The sequence below is a fragment of the Athene noctua genome, chromosome 10 (genome assembly GCF_965140245.1).
Source record: "Athene noctua chromosome 10, bAthNoc1.hap1.1, whole genome shotgun sequence".
Classification (NCBI taxonomy): domain Eukaryota; kingdom Metazoa; phylum Chordata; class Aves; order Strigiformes; family Strigidae; genus Athene; species Athene noctua.
Window position 1 is genome coordinate 3,662,076 of NC_134046.1, and position 15,983 is coordinate 3,678,058.

Below are 15,983 nucleotides of genomic sequence, written 5' to 3' on the forward strand. Positions count from 1 at the left end.
CAGATCACTTGCCCAGGCTTCATTTATGATTATTTTTTTTTCCAGAAGGTGTGTGGACAATGAACTTGGAAGTGCACGGGCTCACAAAGGAGCCAGTGTTTGTATTTCTGCACCCCTGACCAGTGCAAACAGCCCTGGCTTGGCCTAGTTACCTGTGCTTGCAACACCAGGTGACAAGGGCATTTTACACCTGTATCAGTCATCACGTGCAAATGTCACTCCTGCTGAACACTGTGTTTACCATCAGCCTTTTGTGTCTTTAGTGTTGTTGGTTGAAAAAAAAAAAAAAAAATCACTCCCCAGCATGGTGATGTCAAATTAGACTTACGCACGTTACAACCAAAGCCTTGAATCACAACATAATCGTGTCAAACATTCATTAACACAGCCGACTCGTTAAGCAAAGCTACTCCAAGGCCTGACGCAGGGCTGGGGACAACTGCAGCCACATCCCCCCCTGCCCCACGGAGGTGGCAGGGTTTGGAGCATGAGGCTGTGATTAGGTTCATGCACCCCCTAAACCCACCCCAGGGTGCGATCCACAACCATGAGCCAGTCTCAGGTGTGGGGGGACAGGACAGTGACCCTCCCCACACACATCCCCTGCTCGAGCTGAGCCTGCAGGGAGACACGGTGCAGCCCCCCAGGGACCTGGCTGCAGCTCGAGGGACACAAAACCCCGCAGGAGAGCCAGCGTGTGCCAGTGCCAGGGGCCACACCAGTTGCTGGTGCTGACCCACAGCACCAGTGCCATGTTCCAGCCGCGCTCTGCTGTGCATTAACCACCACGCCATTGCTCTGGGGTTCCAATTTACATGTATTTTCCTTGTGGAGCCCCAGCCGGAGCGTGCAGCTCAACCCACCAGCCTCCGCCCTGCCTCGGAGTGACGGCTTCTTGCTGCCAAGGCACCAGCGTGGTGCTGCCAGCAATGCTCCTGCCTCACGCCATGCTGCCAGACCGGCCCGGAGGCCGAGAAGCCAGGGACCTTGGGGGAAAAACCGAGCCCACACGTTTCACAACACCCTCCTGCGTGCGGAGCCGCCACCCAGGCAGCAGCTCCGACAGTTTAGTCTGAAGTGTTCCTCTGCCGGGAGCGTGATGCTCACAGCGGGGGGGGCTTCATGCAGCGAAGGGAAGAGCTGCTCAGCCTGCACCTACACCCCCCTGTAGGTGCCCCGCGGAGGGATGAGCCCAGCAGCTACCATGCGCTTTTCACTTGTTAAGAAGTTGAATGTTGCACAGGCGTTTGGCTGTGGAATACAAAAGGGGAGGGTGTGAAGCCCCAGCCCTGGGGCCCTTCCCCACGGGGCACACAGCCCCCTCCCGGCCTCCTGCACAGAGTCCCAGGAGTAGGGGGGAGCGCTGGGGGGACTCCGCACAGCGCTCCCCTTCCCTGGGGTGCTGCCTGCGCACACCCTTCCTCACCGTGTCCTGCACTTCCACAGCGATCCCGCACTCCCGCATCTGCTTCAGCAAGGCGGGGTGGAGCCGCTCCACCCTGTCTCCAGTGCCCAGCACCAGGATCTCTGCAAAAGGGACCTGACTGCAGGCAAGGCCGGGCAGGGCCGCGCTCGGGGCCGCCTCGGCCCACACCCGCCCTCCCCGCAGGGACCAACAGCTCCCCCTCGGCCGTCAGGAGCCCAAATGAGGGGGGGACGCCTGTTCCGCTGCGCCCCTCCTGCCCCGCTGCGCCCCTCCAGCTGCTGCTGCAGGGCAGGAGGATGCCAGAAAACAGCTCTTTTCCCCCCAAAACCACCAGGCAGAACACTGTGGGGTGGGCTGAGGCAAAGCTGCGCTGGCTCTGAGGGGCCAGCGCAGGGCCCCAGCCACCCCACGTACCGATCTGGGGTTCCAGCAGCCGGAACAGCGACAGACTTTCATGCGAGATGTCCCTGTAGGAGCCAACCTGCGGGGACACCGAGAGCGCTGAGCGGGACCCACGGCGCGGGGGTGGCCGAGGCCCTGCCCCGCCGCCGGGCACTCACTCACGTTCCACTGGAGGATGGTGCGGGGCAGGATGGCGCAGGGCCCCACCACCAGGTCCCTGTTGATGGTGAAGCCGCGGTTGGTGTAGCCGTCGATGAACACGATGCTGGGGGACTCCGGCTGCAGCACCGTCACCCGCGTCCGCTGGTACATCTCGTCATCCGCCGGTACGAGGCGGTGAGCCCGGCACGGCACCCTGCGGGGACGGGGAGCGGCTGGGACACGCGGACAACCCGCAGTGAGCCCCAGGGGCACCCCACAGCTACCCCCCGCCCCGCCCCAGGGGGCAGCCACGGCCCCGGTGCCGGTACCCGCCCGCCGCCCGCCGCGCCGCCGGGCCCAGCAGCCGCAGCGCCGCCGCCGCCATGGTCACGCCGCCACCGGAAGCGCGGGGCGGCCCCGCCCCCTCGTCCCGCCCCGCCCCTTCCCCCGGCGCCCCCTGGCGGCCACCGCCGGCACCGCCAAGCGCGCTGGGACAGCGGCACCGGGGGCGGGAGCGGGGCCGGCCCGGGGCCCCCTCCCGGGGCTCCCACCTCCTGCCGCGGGGGGGGCGGTGGGGAGGGACACACACACCCCCGTCACCACCCTCCCCCGGGGCCCGGGCCCGCCCCGACCTGATGCGTCCCAGGGCGGGCTGCGACCGGCGCCGGAGCGAAACCGAAAGCGGCGGCGGCGGGGCGGGAGCGGCACAGCGGGTGCGGGGCGCAGGGGGCACCGCGGGCTGCGCCGCCCCGGCCCTGCCCCGGCGGCGCGGGGGGGGGGTCCCGCCCGGGGCTCCCCGATCCCCGCCGCCGGGAGAACCGCGGACCGGTCCGGGCTGCTGCGCCGGAGGTGAGAGGGGAGCGGGCGGCTCCCGGTCCCGGGTCCCCGCCACCTCGCGGGCGGCCGGGCAGGGCGGCGGGAGGGAGCGGGACCGGGGCTCGGCTGCGCTCCTGTCCCACAGCCGCGGGGCGCCCGCCCGGCCTGGCCCCGCCGGTGCCCCGGGCTCGGCCACGGCTCCCCCCGGCCTCCTGCTGCACCCCCGGCACGGCTTTGCCCCGGCGCTGCACCCCGGGGCGGTGTCCCCGGTTGTGGGGCGGCTGCTCCCAGCCGGGACCGAGCACCCACCGTGACTTCCCTGCCCTGAGCACCGCGGGCTGCCGGGGCTCCTCACCCCCCTCTCCCCCGTGCCACACGCAGTGGGGTGGGTGGCAGGGGCCTGGGGGCCACGTCCCCCACCCTACGCCACCCCACCTGGGGCCAGCCAGAGCCTCGACCCCACGGGGGTTACCGGGAAGCTCCCCGGCTCAGCGACAGGACCTTTCCCGCCACATGCCGTGCTGGGGCGGGGAGGCGTCGGGAATCCCCAGCGCCCCACAGAGCCTCGGGCAGCGCCAGGGCTCCGGGTGCCCCTTGGCGAGCGCCGCGTGGAGCCGGTGGGGTTCCCCGCACGGTTTCACTTCCCCCCACTCCTACTTGACGCCACGGCGGGTGCCCGGGGGCTCTCGCCCGGAGCGGGCGGCAGAGGGCTGGAGGCGCTGGCAGCAGCGAGGGCCGTGCCGTGCCGCCGCCGGGCGCAGGTGCCGGGGCGGGTGCCGGTGCCCTCCCTCGGGGACAGCTCGGGTTTCCGGGCCCCGCCGGGGGCTGCTGGGCTGGCACCAGATGCTCCAACCCCACCGGGGCTTTGTTCGGAGCCGTTTCCTTTTGGCTCAGCCGCGCTGCCCTCCCCTTGGCACCCAGCCCACGACGCGGGGGGAGCCCGTGGCACAACCCCAGCCTCTGCCGGCACCCCCAGCCACAACTGGCCCGGCCGCGGCTTCCACACAGCTCCTCGGCCCCGGGCCCTGGCGGTAAGTCGCCCTCTCCCTCCTTGGCCCGCTGGCCACCCCAGGGTCGGGGTGGCATGGCGGTGACCCCCCCCTCGTGCCCGTCCCTCCGCGGCGCCAGCGCGGGCAACGGAATCCCAAAAGCAGCTGTCCCCGCTGTGCCCAGCTGCCCTGGGGTTTCGTTACCCGCGCTCCCGCCCCTGCCTCGCCCCACACCGGGCTGGGCACTGGGCGAGAGGAGATCGCCCCACTCCGACCCCTCTGTGGGACCAGGGCTGCACGTGGGGGCCACACTGGGAGAAGGGTGGGGTGTCGCGATGGGGGATCACGGGTGCCCAGCCTCGTGGTTCAGCCCCCCCATGCCTGGGCTGGGGCCTCTCTGGCAGTCTTGCGCCCCTGACGGCTAAAAATAGCAGGTCGCTTCCTGGGGACTAACCGCCGGGGTGAGCTTGCCAAGTAGTGGCCCCGGCTGCTGGCCCACAGCGTGGATTTGGCCACCTGTGCCAGGGTGGCACAGGTCATGAGATGCTCTGCAAGCTTCCTGCCAGGCTGTAACAGGCTCTCCCTGCCCGCCCCCCGCGACCCCCCAGGGGTGAGCGGTGCCCGGGCAGGATCCATCCCCCAGAGAGAGACGGCTTTGGAATGACACGATCACTCCCGCTGAGCAGGCAGCCAGAGAGCCATCGGGGATGTCGTGTCTGTCCAAAGCTCTTTCGGTGCCTCCGAGAGCCCCCTCATGAGCCACCGTGCTGCCAGGCCTCACGTGGGCTGCCCGCGGGGACCCCCGGGGCTCTGGGGATGGGGACGGATCCAGCCTGGACCCCACCCTGCTCCTGCCCACGCTGCTGCATGTCCCCCCCACCCCGGCCAGCTGGGCAGGGGTCGCGGGTGGCTCCTGCCCTGCGGACAGTCAGCAGTTGGTCTGGTGTGAGCAGTGATTCTCAGATCACCTCTTGGCTGTGGGTGGTGCAGGGAGCACCCCAACGCGACACAGCCCCTCGCTGTTGGGTGGGGACAGAGACACACACGCAGCCCCCCCGGCAGCTGAGGCACGTGTCCCCCATTCCTGCCCTGGGGCTGTGGGTTTGCACTGGCTGTGGGCTGCAGCCCCGGGGCTTCAGAGCTGCCTGTGGAACCCCAAAACGAGTTGCTGCGTTCCAGGCCGAGCCCACAGCTGGCCCTGCTGCCAGGATCTGCCCTGGCCCTGCCCCCCCCCCCGCCCCTGCTGCGCACACAAGCCCTGGAGGAACCGGTTTGGGCCCTGCGGGCAGAGCTGTCCCCCCACCTCCACCTTCCCTGGCCTCGTGGGGAGGGCAGGAAGGGAAGGGCGGGGAGGGAGGTCCCAGCTCCCCGGGGGCACGTGTGCCCTGCTGCCGCAGGGGGGGGTGTCAGCGCTTCCTGGAAACCCGCTCCCTACCAAGCAGGTTCGGTGGCACTGGACTGGGGGTGGGGACGTGCCAGGCCCTTGCTCTTGTCCCCAGATCAGAGCTGGCTTCGACTGTAGCCCCGGAGGTCAGCAATAGCCCCCCCTGCCTGCCTGCACTGTTTACGGAGTCGGTCAGCAGCGTGGGCCCTCTCGTCTTTCAAATCTGCACTTGAGACACCACCGCTGTGGAGGAGCTCAGCTCTGCAGATGTAATCAAGACCACAATGGCGCTGTCTAATCATTTCTACCTCCTTCCTCTTGCAGCTGATGAGCAGGACACTTTGCTAATGCGCTGGGCGGGAGGGCAGCTCCTTGCACCCATCCTTCCGGCTGGGGCCAGCAGAGCAGTCAGAGCAGGGCTCAGCTGGGCGTGCACCCATGGCTGCTCGTGGCCCTTCCCTGCACAGAGCCCAGACGCGGTGGCAAACCACACCTTGCAAATGCTGATGAAGCTCCTCAACCACCTTTGTCACACCCCAGCCAAGCCCTGGGGGCCTTGTGAGTGGCAAGGGTGAAGCGGCAAGCCTGGGTCTTGCCAGTCACTCTGTGCGTGCAGCCGGGATGTGCCTTACACCCTCCAGTCCATCCCAAACCACCTGCCCGACTGCTCAGGGTACCAAACCCTCTCCCAGGGTCCCTCACTGCCCCGCAGCCCCCAAGGAACCAGGGGACTCGCCGCTGGGCTGTGCCCCGCTGGTGGCTTGGCTGCACTTACTGGCCTGAGCAGCCCATTTCCTGCGCGGTGGCGGCAGCCGCCTGGCTCTGTCTAACCACGCTGCTGCCTCTCGTGCTGCCGCTTCCGCTTGGTTGCTGGTGGTTTCGGTTCTGGGCCTCTCCAGCGCCTGGGGACAGACAGAAGCAGCTCTGAGGGGGCTGGGGAGCGGTATCCCCTCCTCTCCCGGCTGCAGCAGGCCCCAGTCCCCAGCCCAGGGGTGCTGAGGGGCGCCCCAACAGCCTATGCTCGGCCCCTTGGGGTGCCAGCGCTGGCCCTGCCGCGGCCAGGCCATGCTGGGGGGACCCTGTGAGGGGCTGGGGAGCCCCCCAGAGGTCTCTGGGGAGGGTGGCTGTGCCTGGCCACACCCCCACGCTGGGCTCCGGCCCGCCGAGGCCCCACCACCCTCTCCAGGCGCCAGGCACCCCGCTCCGCCACACCCATCATGGCGGCCCCGCGCTACCCGCCACGCACATCATGGCGGCCCCGCGCTCGCTACCCCCAAGATGGCCGCCCGGGAGCACCGTGCGCCGCGCCCAACATGGCGGCCGCCGGCGCGCGCCGAGGGAAGACGAGCGGGGCCGTGATGTCACTTCCGCCCGGAAGCGACGGCCGGGCTCCCCATGGAGGCGGGCGAGGGCCGGCCGGCGGTGGCGGCGACGCTGCGGGCGTTGAACGGGGCGCTGGGGCGGCCCGCCGCGCTCTGGGTGAAGGAGAGCGGCGCCCGCAACCTGCGGCACCGGGACTTCCTGGCGCCGCGGGCCGCGCTGAGCGCCGCCTTCCCCGAGGGGGAGGTAGGCGGGGCGGGCAGGGGCGGGGCCTGCGCGAGGGGGCGGGACCGAAGGGGCGGGGGCTGCGCTCGGCCACGTGCGGGCAGGGGACTGACTCCTCGCCTTCAGGTGCCCGGTGCCGTCGTGGCGGGCGTGATGTCCCTGGGAGGCCCAGGGGTGCTGGCGGTGCGGGGCTGCCAGGAGACGCCGGCGGGGCTGGCGGTGCAGCTGCGGCGCCCCGAGGCCTTCCAGCGCCTGCTGGGGTCCCCTCCCGGCCCGGCCCCTGCGGCGGGAGCCCCGGCGGGGCGGGTGGTGCTGCACTGCCCGGCCCTGCGCGGCCCCGCTGCCCTGCGGCCGCGCCACCTCCGTCCCCTCCTGCTGACCGACCACCTGGCCCAGCTGCTGCGCGCCCAGGGGTGAGTGCCTCGCCCCCGCCCTGCCGCCCCCGGCCGCCCGGCCCCGCGCTGCCAGCGCCCGCCTCTCCGCTCTCTCGCAGGGTCAGCGTCTGCCTGGTCCCTGCGCTGGCCGAGGAGGCGAGGCGGGAGGTCCTGCAGCAGCTCCGTGTCGAGTGGCCCCGCGGCTCCGGTGGCTCGGCTCTCTCTGACAGTGTCTCAGCCTTGAAGCGAGCGCTGGGCCAGTCCCCCTGTGCCGCAGCCTGTGAGCAGGGGCCGGGCACCGCCGCGCTGCCTGAGGATGTCATCTGTAAAGTGCACCTGAAGAGCTTTGTGGAGCAGCAGGGCTTGGCGGGCTACGACCCCAACCTAGATGTCCTTCTCGGTGAGCCTTGCGTGTACAGCAGCTCTAGCGTGACAGCAAGGTGGGGGTGAACAGCTGCAAACAGGCCTTTTTTTCCAATTGTTTTTACAGAAAATAAGGGGGTTTTTAAAATCTAAATTGCCTTCTCCTCTTATTCCTCTCCAGTCTGGTTTGAGCCAGAAATGCAAACAGCCTGAGGCAGACCGGATGGTGCAGGATGGCGGGGGGGTGGCAGCGAACCCTCGTGTCCTGCTCTGAGTGTCCTTCCTTCTTTCAGTGACAGAGGGGAAGCTGCGGTCCCTGGCTGAGCTGCAGCAAGCCGTTGTGCAGTGCACGGTGAGTAACCCTGCCGTGCTGCCTGCCTCTGGCCTTCCGGACGTTGTTCCCTCCTGTGACCGGATTTGGGCTCCCTGCTGTGCTCTGCTGCAGGCCGGAGGCCAGGGGAGCTGCTGCAGCATCGTGCACGTGGTGAGCTGCGAGGAGGAATTCCAGCAGCAGCAGCTGGATCTGCTCTGGAGGATTTTGGATCCAGGAGCCCACACGGCTTTGCAGGTGAGGAACCCCCAACCCTCCACACCGTGGCCTCCAGCATCCTTGTGCTCAGCCAGCCTCCTTCAACCCCTGCAGCAAATGCTGAGGCCCAGCCTTGCTCCTTTGAGAGGCTTCCCCTTCCCTTGGCAGCCCCTCCATGCTCTTGCCCAGGCGGCGGAGCAGCCTCTCTGCCCTTGGGATTTCAACGCTGCAGAAGGGGCAGGAAAACTGTGGGACACAGCTAGAACAGGGCTGGTTTTAACCCACTTCTCCTGACCTGCATTTTGGTGGAGGTTCTGAGTCTTTGACCCCAGCCCCGGCCTCTCCTTTCTCTTTCAGAAACACCTTGTCTGTGGGCCAGTGAAGGTGACAAACCCCTCATCGCCCATCGGGGCAGACCAGTACTTCCAGTAAGGCTCCCTCTGCTCTGCCCGGCCCTGTGGGCACGCAGGCAGCCCCACTGTGTGGCACAGGGGGAGTTCAGTGCCAGTCCCTCCCTTCTGCTTTTCCGTGGTCTCAGGGCTGTTTTGAGGGGACCGGCGGTGCAGAATGGAGGCCACAGGGCCCTCCCCAGTCCCAGCGGTCTCCAGCAGTGCTGCTTCTGCCCCATTCTCCAGGCAGCAGCTGGAGCTGGGCAGTGCAGGGTATTTCCCTTCCTTCGTGGGTTAGCGGTGGGGGCAGCCCTTTTTCAGCCTAAAGGCAGAGCTTGTGCCTGGCGCAGCAGCTTCCTTGCGGCCCTCTCCAGGCAGCAGCTCGAGGGGCTGTCCCTGCCCCAGCTCCTGGAGGTTTTGTACCACTTTTCCTTGGCTGGGTGGCTGCTGAACTGTCTAGGGGAGTCCCGGGGTGCTCTCTAGGACCAGCTCAGCCCAGGGATGGTGGCTGTGTCTTGTGTTCCTCCCAGGCTCCGAAGGCACCAGATGTACGAAGCTTCTGTGATGAAGTACGGGGAACTTGCGCAAGGTGAGGGTTTGCTCTGCGGCTCCATTCCCAACTCCTCTGCTCCCGTGAGCCTCCCTCCTCACCCCAAGGCTGCAGCCAGGGGGGCTTTCCCCTGCCTGGCGTTTTTTCCCCGGTGAGGGAGCTGGGTGCTGATCTTACTTGGGGGAAGGCGTCTAAACTGGGCAACAGCACTGGGGGCCAGGGCTAGGGCAGGGTGGTGGTCCCCAGCTTCCACCAGAGCCCCCTGGCCTCAGGGTGGGGTCCTGTCTGGGTGCTGGGGGTGACAGTACATGGGAACAGAAAAAGGGGTGTGTGATGCCACCTGATTCTCCGCAGATGAGGGCTGGACTGAGGTGATCGATGGCCTCACCGCGGCTGCCATCAGGTTCGAGATGCTGAGCACTGCTCACCGCAGTCAGGTAGGCAGAGGTTTGTGCAGAGCCAGGGCAGCAAACCGTGGGGATCGTGGAATAGCAGAGCAGTTCTGCGCTGAGCAGCCAGGACTGCGACTTCTCCCTGCCCTCAGATCACCCTGGACCTGCAGGACAGCAGCATCTCCACGAAGGGAACCAAGAGCGGTGCCTTTGTGATGTACAACTGTGCCCGGCTGGCCACGCTCTTTGACACCTACCAGCGGGCTGTGGAGCGGGGTGAGCCCCAAAACCCTCCTCTGACAGCCACTCCTGGGCTGTTCCTCACACCTGGAACCACCCGGGCTTCTCCAGGCACAACCACCACCTCCTACTTCCTTTTCAGGCACGTACCCACCTCTGCCACCAGCATCAGAGCTGAACTACTCCTGCCTCAGGGAAGAGGTGAGTGTTGAGAAGGGGAATGCAGGGACCTGGCCACTCTGCTCCAACGATGGCCCAGGACGATCCAGCCCTCTCCAACACACATAATCCTTTCACAGGGTGAATGGCTCCTGCTCTTCAACTATCTCCTGCCCTTCCCTGAAGTCCTGCAGCAGGCAGCACAGCTGCCCACCCCCACCAAGGGGATCCGCATCACAGCCAACACAGAGACAGTAAGTGCCACATGCCATAGCACCCATGGGTGCTGCTCCAAGTCCCAGCCCAGCACAAAGCTGCATCACAGGGACAGGGCTGAGGGAAGACTTGCAGCACCCCTGGGGCTGCTCCTGCTCTGCTTGGGGTGGAGAAGGACCCAAGACCAGCCAGACCAGGCCCTGCCTGCAGAAACTCTCCGTCTTGCAGGTGTGCAAGTTCCTGATCCAGCTCAGCATGGATTTCAGCTCCTACTACAACCGGGTCCACATCCTGGGGGTGAGTCAGACGTCCCAGGCCTGTAGGCTTGTGGCCCTGCGGTCCTTCCTGGGGCTGGACTGCAGTTGTGAGGCAGTTGTGTGAACTGTGCGATGCAGCCCCACACCAGCACCCACAGGGTGTCTAGGACCAGCCCATCGAGCAGCAATACAGCCACCAGCCCCAAGTTGCTACTTTTCTCCCCGCAGGAGCCATTCCCTCATCTCTTTGACCAGATGTTTGCCCGCCTCCGGCTGCTGGGAGCGGTGAGGGACGTGTTCCACAGCGCACTGGCAACTCTGCACCTCCCTCCTCTCAGCCAGATCTGAGCCACCACTGGAGAGCTGTGCCATGGTGTGACAGACACCCCGACAACATGCCACGAGGGGAAGGACAGGGCACGTCCTCCCTGGCAGGGCAAGGGGCTGCACCACCATCAGGCGTGTCTCGGCCCCACACAGGTGCTTCCCCTCACACTGCCCACATGGTTTGGGGGTTTGGCTACGTGCACCCCAAGCCAGAGCAGAAGGGAAGAGGCCTGTGGCACCCAGAGAGCCAGACTGGGATGTACTGAGGGAGGCAGCACCGAGGACCAGTCACCACAAAAGCCAAGCACCAAACTTGCTTCCCTCAAAGTTGTTTATTGAAGGTTGCTCCGTGCTGGCAGGGAGCTCCTGAGGCTCAAGGCTCCTGTGGGGCCCTGGGCTTGGCCCCAATACTGGGGTCCAATACACTTGTTGCTGGACCAATGTTCTGTGTGTCTGACCCCAGCGGAGCACCCTGCCCCACACAGGGCTGTGCCACGTGAGGCTGTTTGTCTTTCCCTGTGCTCTGACTGTGCTGGGTCCTGCTGCTGTGCAGGAACAACCCGCTGAGCTTGAGCCAGTGCTGAAGGGCTGCTCTGAGGAGGGGGGGTGTGGGGGGCGCAAGGCTGCCCCGGCACACGTGGGCTACTCCCCCTTGCCTTGCAGGGTGCTGCTGTGGAGAATCGGGGTGCCCACTCATTTCAGAATTCCCCAGCACTGCCAGGGTCAGGGCTGTCACATGGGGCCCTGTCTGAGCACGAGGCTGCAGCCCGCCACGTGCTGCATCAGCGCCTGACCAGGCTTGGGTCTCCTGCTGCCTTCACGTTCCTGGGGCTGGGCACAGTGCTCAGTGCTCTCCTGAGTAGGTTCCTCTAGGACCAGGGCTGGAAAGCTTGGACACGGGTCCTTCGCACCTCAAGGAGGAGGGATGTCTCCCGGGGAGGGTGGGCTGAAACCCCACTCCTCCTTTACTGCCTGGGAGGGCTGCAGACTTGTCCAGGAGGGGTCATATCTGCCATCTCCCCTGAGACTGCCACCCCTGAGCACCCCAGATGTGGCTGTGCTGTCCCTGAGGGACCCAAGCACCCCCATCCCCTCAAGAGGGGACACACCAGCACACAGGCTGGGACAAGGACTGTGGTGACAGGCAGAGCACAAGTGCAGGGAGCCTGGGAGAGGGGTGTGCCACGTGTCTGCCCCGTTACTGGGGAGCCTCCGGCAAAGGGGGGCTCAGGGGGGGGCCGTGCCATGCAGCATCTCCAGGCCCTGCCCACAGAGCACACAGTAGTACCTCAGCTCGCCGCTGGCCTCCACCACCTCCCAGCAGTCCAGCTCGGCCAGGTCAGGCACGTGGAAAAAGGTGGTGCTGAGGGCATCCAGCCCATCCGGGCCCCGGCGCCACAGCGTCAGGCGCTGGTCCACCGAGGCGGAGAGCAGCAGGTCTGGCCGCAGCACCCGGATCCCCGTCACATGGGCAGCGTGGGCACAGGGCCTGGCCACCCGCTCCAGGAGGTGCAGGCAGGTCCCCGCTGCGGCCTCGCCCCTGCCCAGGGCCACCTCCAGCAGGCAGACGTGGATGGAGCCGTCGTCGCTGCCGCTAGCCACCAGGTACTGTCCCTCCTGCGTCTCACGGATGTGGAGGCTGTTCACGCCGCAGCTGTGGGCCGTGATGGTGAGCAGCGGGGTGCCCAGGGCTGCAAAAACAGGCTCGGTCAGGAGAGCGACGCTCACCTTGGTCAGAGGGAGGAGTCACTAGCACGGCCTCTCGCGCGAGGCAGAACAGAGCCACCGGCAGCTGCACCCACCCAGGGGCTGCATCTCTCCCTCTGCTCGGCGCAGGGCATCCGCTGCATCCGTGATGGGGCTGGTGATGTCCCAGAAGACGAGGCTGCCGTCGGTGGCTGCGCTGCACAGGAGGTGCCTCCTAGAAGGGAGATGTTGGGGGAGCCTCTGGCTGCAGCCCAAGGTCCCCGCTGAGATGTGGGGAAGTGGCACAACCAGCCCCTGCAGACTGATTTCTCCCTTCCCACCACCCGCTGTCCCTGCGAGGACAAACGCTTTTTCCCAGAGCCCCATCGGTTGCAGCGCAGTGTTCAGGGCTCACCTCTCCCCTCCTGCCCGCGTGTGCAGGAACGCCTCCACTTTCAGCACACAGCGCTGGTGGTGAAACGACTCCGCCACCAGCACCAGCTTGCGAGTGGCCTCCAGCAGCCCAAAGACCCTGTGATGGAGCAGAGGGCAGTCAGGTGTAGGAGAAGGGGGCTCCTGGTGCCTCTGCCCCAGCTTCCCACTGCGCACCGTCCTGTTCCCAGCTTGGAGCCGGCTACGGCCACAGCCATGGCAGCAGCCTCCCCCGTGGAACCTGTTCTGCTCCTGTCGCCAGCCCCAGGGCCATTCTCCCTGCCAGGCCCAGGCCCTGTGACAGCTCCTCACCGGACTGATCCATCGCTGCAGGCGGCAGCCACAAACTTCCAGGGTGTCAGCAGCTGCTTGGTGCTGGTCCCAGGCACGACCGAGAGGGACATGTACCTGCAGCAAACAGATGATGCTCACCGATGCCTCGGTGAAACCTGTGGCTCTGGGGAGGTGGGTGGCTCAGCACGGGACCAAGCTCCAAGCACTCAGAAGAGGCAGGAGGAAAGACTGAACCTTTCCTTAACCCCAAAAGCCTCTCAAAGCCCAGCCACTGCACACAGTACACCAGGGACACGCACCCAAAGCCATGCTGGCTGCTTTCACCTTGGCTGAGCCCGCAGCCACACAGAGCGGGCATCCCAGAGGAGACCAGCATGGTTCCCAGCACCCCCCTGAACCTCAGTCACCACTAACCCTGCCTCAGGTGGTCCCCGAGCATCACCTTGTCTCTGGGTCCATCTTGACAAGCTTGTGCCTGTTCTTCTTCTGCTCCCAGTGCTCATCTAGTCGGTGGGAAGCCACGTGAACAACTTGGCAGGCCACAGCGCTCTCAGAGGCTGGGTCCCCAGCACACAGCAGCCGGTAGCACTCCATCTGTGCCCGACCACCCGCAGAGAAGAGCAGGGCAGACAAACTCTCATCACTGAAGCCCTCGTCACCAGCCAGAGCCAGTGCCCTGACGCTAGAAATGTGGTCACTGAGCCGGGTGAGGGGCACGGCTGCCCGGGAGCGCTCGCTGAGTGCCAGGACGCAGGCCGTGGTGTCCTCGCTGCCGGTGATGAAGATATTAAGGGCAGCATGGCCGGGCACTTCAACAGCCCCCAGGCGCCGCACGCAGGCGATCTCCCGCCCATGCAGGGACGCCAGGAGCACCTGCTGCTCACGGGGCTCAGCCTTGCAGTGGTACAGCATCACGTCCCCACATTTGACGAAGGCGAAGGCCTCGGCCGAAGAGTTGCCGCAGTAACTCCAGGAGCGGTGCCCACCACCGCAGGGGACGCAGTGGAGGTTCTCGCTGGTCCTGCTGCTCCACACCACGAAGTTGTCAGCGTGAAAGCCCAGCACGAGCAGGTCCCCGTCCGGTGTGAAGCGCAGGTCCTCGATCCACTGCAGCCCTTTGCAGGGCCTGTGCTTCCGCAGGACCTCCAGCTGCTGGCCCTGCAGGCAGAGCTGGCGGTAGACACCGTCCCGGCCGGTGCTGTAAATGTAGCCCCTGTGGCAGGTCACCGACGTAACCCCCATCTTCCCGTGGAGCCCGAAGAGCACGGACAGCGGGGCCTCGAGGGGAAGAGCCCCTTTATACCACAAGCAAGAGAGCTCTGACTCGTTGCCGGAGTCCTCGCCGACTGGGTTGGTGCCACCATCGGCAACGCCGGTGCTTTCCGCAGCCCACCCCGAGGAGCTGCTGCAAGGGAAGAGGAGGAGGGAGCCCCGGCGGTCCCCGCAGACCAGGAGCCCGCCCTGGGGCAGGAAGGCTGCGCAGGTGTGCCAGCGCTGCTTGCAGGGTGGCAGCTGGTACCGTCCCATGAGCCGCACGCCGGGTGCCTGCCCGGGGCGGTGGGTGATGTCCAGCCAGAGCATCTCCCCGTCGGGTCCGGAGGCCAGGAGGGCGGCGGAGCCGGGGGGCAGCCCGGGGCGGGCGGCCCAGCTCAACCCGCGCACGGCCCCCTCGAACAGCCTCAGCCCAGCGGCGGCCCCGGGGCGGCCCAGGGCGAAGAGGAGGAGGCGCCCGTCGCCGCCGGCCAGGGCGCAGAGCGTCTCGTCCCCGCCGGGCAGGGGGACGGCCGCCAACACCCCGCGGGGCCCGGCGGCGGAGGGGGGCAGCACCGGCGCCCAGCGTCCCCCCGCCGCCGCCTCGTAGGCCGCCAGCCCGCCCGCCTCGCCCAGCGCCAGCACCCGCCGCGGCCCCGCCAGCACCACGGCCCGCGGTTGCCCCGGAGCCCCCAGCGCCGCCGCTACCGGGGCCGCCCGGCGGGGCCGCCAGAGCCGGACGCCGCCGTCGTCGCCGCCCGTGGCGAGGCAGCCGCCGGCGGGACGCAGGGCCATGGCGCGCAGGGCCCCGCGGTGGCCCCGCCGCGCCCGCCCCACGCCGCCGTCCTCCCCCCACTCCAGGCAGGCACCGTCCTCCCCGGCGCTGACCGGGAGCGGCCCCCGCAGCACCACGGCGGCCACCCGCGCCCCGTGCCCGTAACACACCATCAGGCAGGAGCCGTCGCCCTCCCCGCCGCCCAGCTCGCCCACGGCCCAGAGCCGCACGCTGCGGTCCTCGGAGGCGGAGGCCAACAGCCCCCGCGGCGCCGCGTAGCAGAGCGCCAGCACCGCGCCCCGGTGTCCCCGCAACCGCCGCCGCGGGGCCTCCGCCTCCGCCGCCCGCCACACCGCCACGGTCCCCGCCGCCGTACCGGCCGCCAGCGCCAGCCGCGCCCAGCTCGTCCCCGCCAGCGCGGCGCAGCGCAGCGCCCCGGCCCCGCCGCAGCTCGCCCGCCGCAGCCAGCGCCCGCCGCCCCGCCACTCGTACAGCGCCACGGCCCCGCCGCCCAGCGCCAGCGCCAGCCGCCCGCCCGCCGCCCACCGCACCTCCCACACCCGCGCCCCCAGCTCCCGCGCCGCCCCGCCGCCGCACGCCGCCAGCCGCGCCCCGCCGCCCGCCCCGCCGCGCCGCACCGCCAGCACCGCCAGACAGCGCCCGCCGAACGCCGCCACCCGCACCGCCGCCCCGCCGGGGCCGCCGCCGGGCTCGGCCCGCAGCCCCTGCACGCTGGCCTCACGCAGCACGCTCCGCCGCCCCGCCGGCCCGCCGCCGCCGCTCAGCCGGAACGCCGCCACCTCCGGGCCCGTGCCTGCGGGACACCGCGTCAGCCGCCGCCGGTCCCGCCGCCCAGCCCCGTCCCATCCCATCCCCGTCCCGCCGCTCACCCGCCAGCAGCACGTCCCCCACGAACTCCAGCGCCGTCACCGGCGCTACCAGCGACACCGACTCCATCTTGGCGGCGCCGTCGCCCCCGCCGTCTCCGCCCGGCGCTCATTGGCCGAGCCCCGCGCGCCACTGCCCGGCGCCATCGCCTATTGGCT

The 15,983-nt window shown here is 68.2% G+C and overlaps 3 protein-coding genes across 4 annotated transcripts; 1 reads left to right on the top strand and 2 right to left on the bottom strand.

Moving 5' to 3' along the window:
- Nucleotides 1–295: 295 nt before the first annotated feature.
- NDUFAF3 (NADH:ubiquinone oxidoreductase complex assembly factor 3) lies at nt 296–6,060 on the bottom strand. 2 transcript variants are annotated; one of them, XM_074914563.1, is made up of 5 exons: nt 5,934–6,060; nt 1,991–2,183; nt 1,841–1,907; nt 1,427–1,527; nt 296–1,251 (listed from the first exon to the last, which is right to left on the bottom strand). In XM_074914563.1, exons 1-5 carry the CDS (start codon nt 5,948–5,950, stop codon nt 1,156–1,158), a joined length of 474 nt encoding a protein of 157 aa, XP_074770664.1. In that variant the 5' UTR covers nt 5,951–6,060; the 3' UTR covers nt 296–1,155. The 2 variants fall into 2 exon arrangements, with proteins under 2 accessions (XP_074770664.1, XP_074770663.1); XM_074914562.1 differs by lacking the exon at nt 5,934–6,060 and adding an exon at nt 2,299–2,381.
- Nucleotides 6,061–6,368: 308 nt separating this feature from the next.
- DALRD3 (DALR anticodon binding domain containing 3) lies at nt 6,369–10,532 on the top strand. The gene is given in 15 exon segments (XM_074914561.1): nt 6,369–6,430; nt 6,432–6,549; nt 6,551–6,724; nt 6,830–7,116; nt 7,197–7,477; nt 7,734–7,792; nt 7,886–8,008; nt 8,327–8,397; nt 8,889–8,947; nt 9,263–9,345; nt 9,453–9,576; nt 9,683–9,741; nt 9,840–9,953; nt 10,144–10,212; nt 10,401–10,532. Coding segments are annotated over 15 exon segments (1,764 nt in total). The 5' UTR covers nt 6,369–6,407; the 3' UTR covers nt 10,521–10,532.
- A 1,194-nt stretch (nt 10,533–11,726) lies between these two features.
- WDR6 (WD repeat domain 6) lies at nt 11,727–15,912 on the bottom strand. Its single transcript, XM_074914554.1, has 6 exons — nt 15,828–15,912; nt 13,354–15,751; nt 12,930–13,025; nt 12,601–12,717; nt 12,302–12,420; nt 11,727–12,190 (listed from the first exon to the last, which is right to left on the bottom strand). Exons 1-6 carry the CDS (start codon nt 15,892–15,894, stop codon nt 11,727–11,729), a joined length of 3,261 nt encoding a protein of 1,086 aa, XP_074770655.1. The 5' UTR covers nt 15,895–15,912.
- Nucleotides 15,913–15,983: the final 71 nt, after the last annotated feature.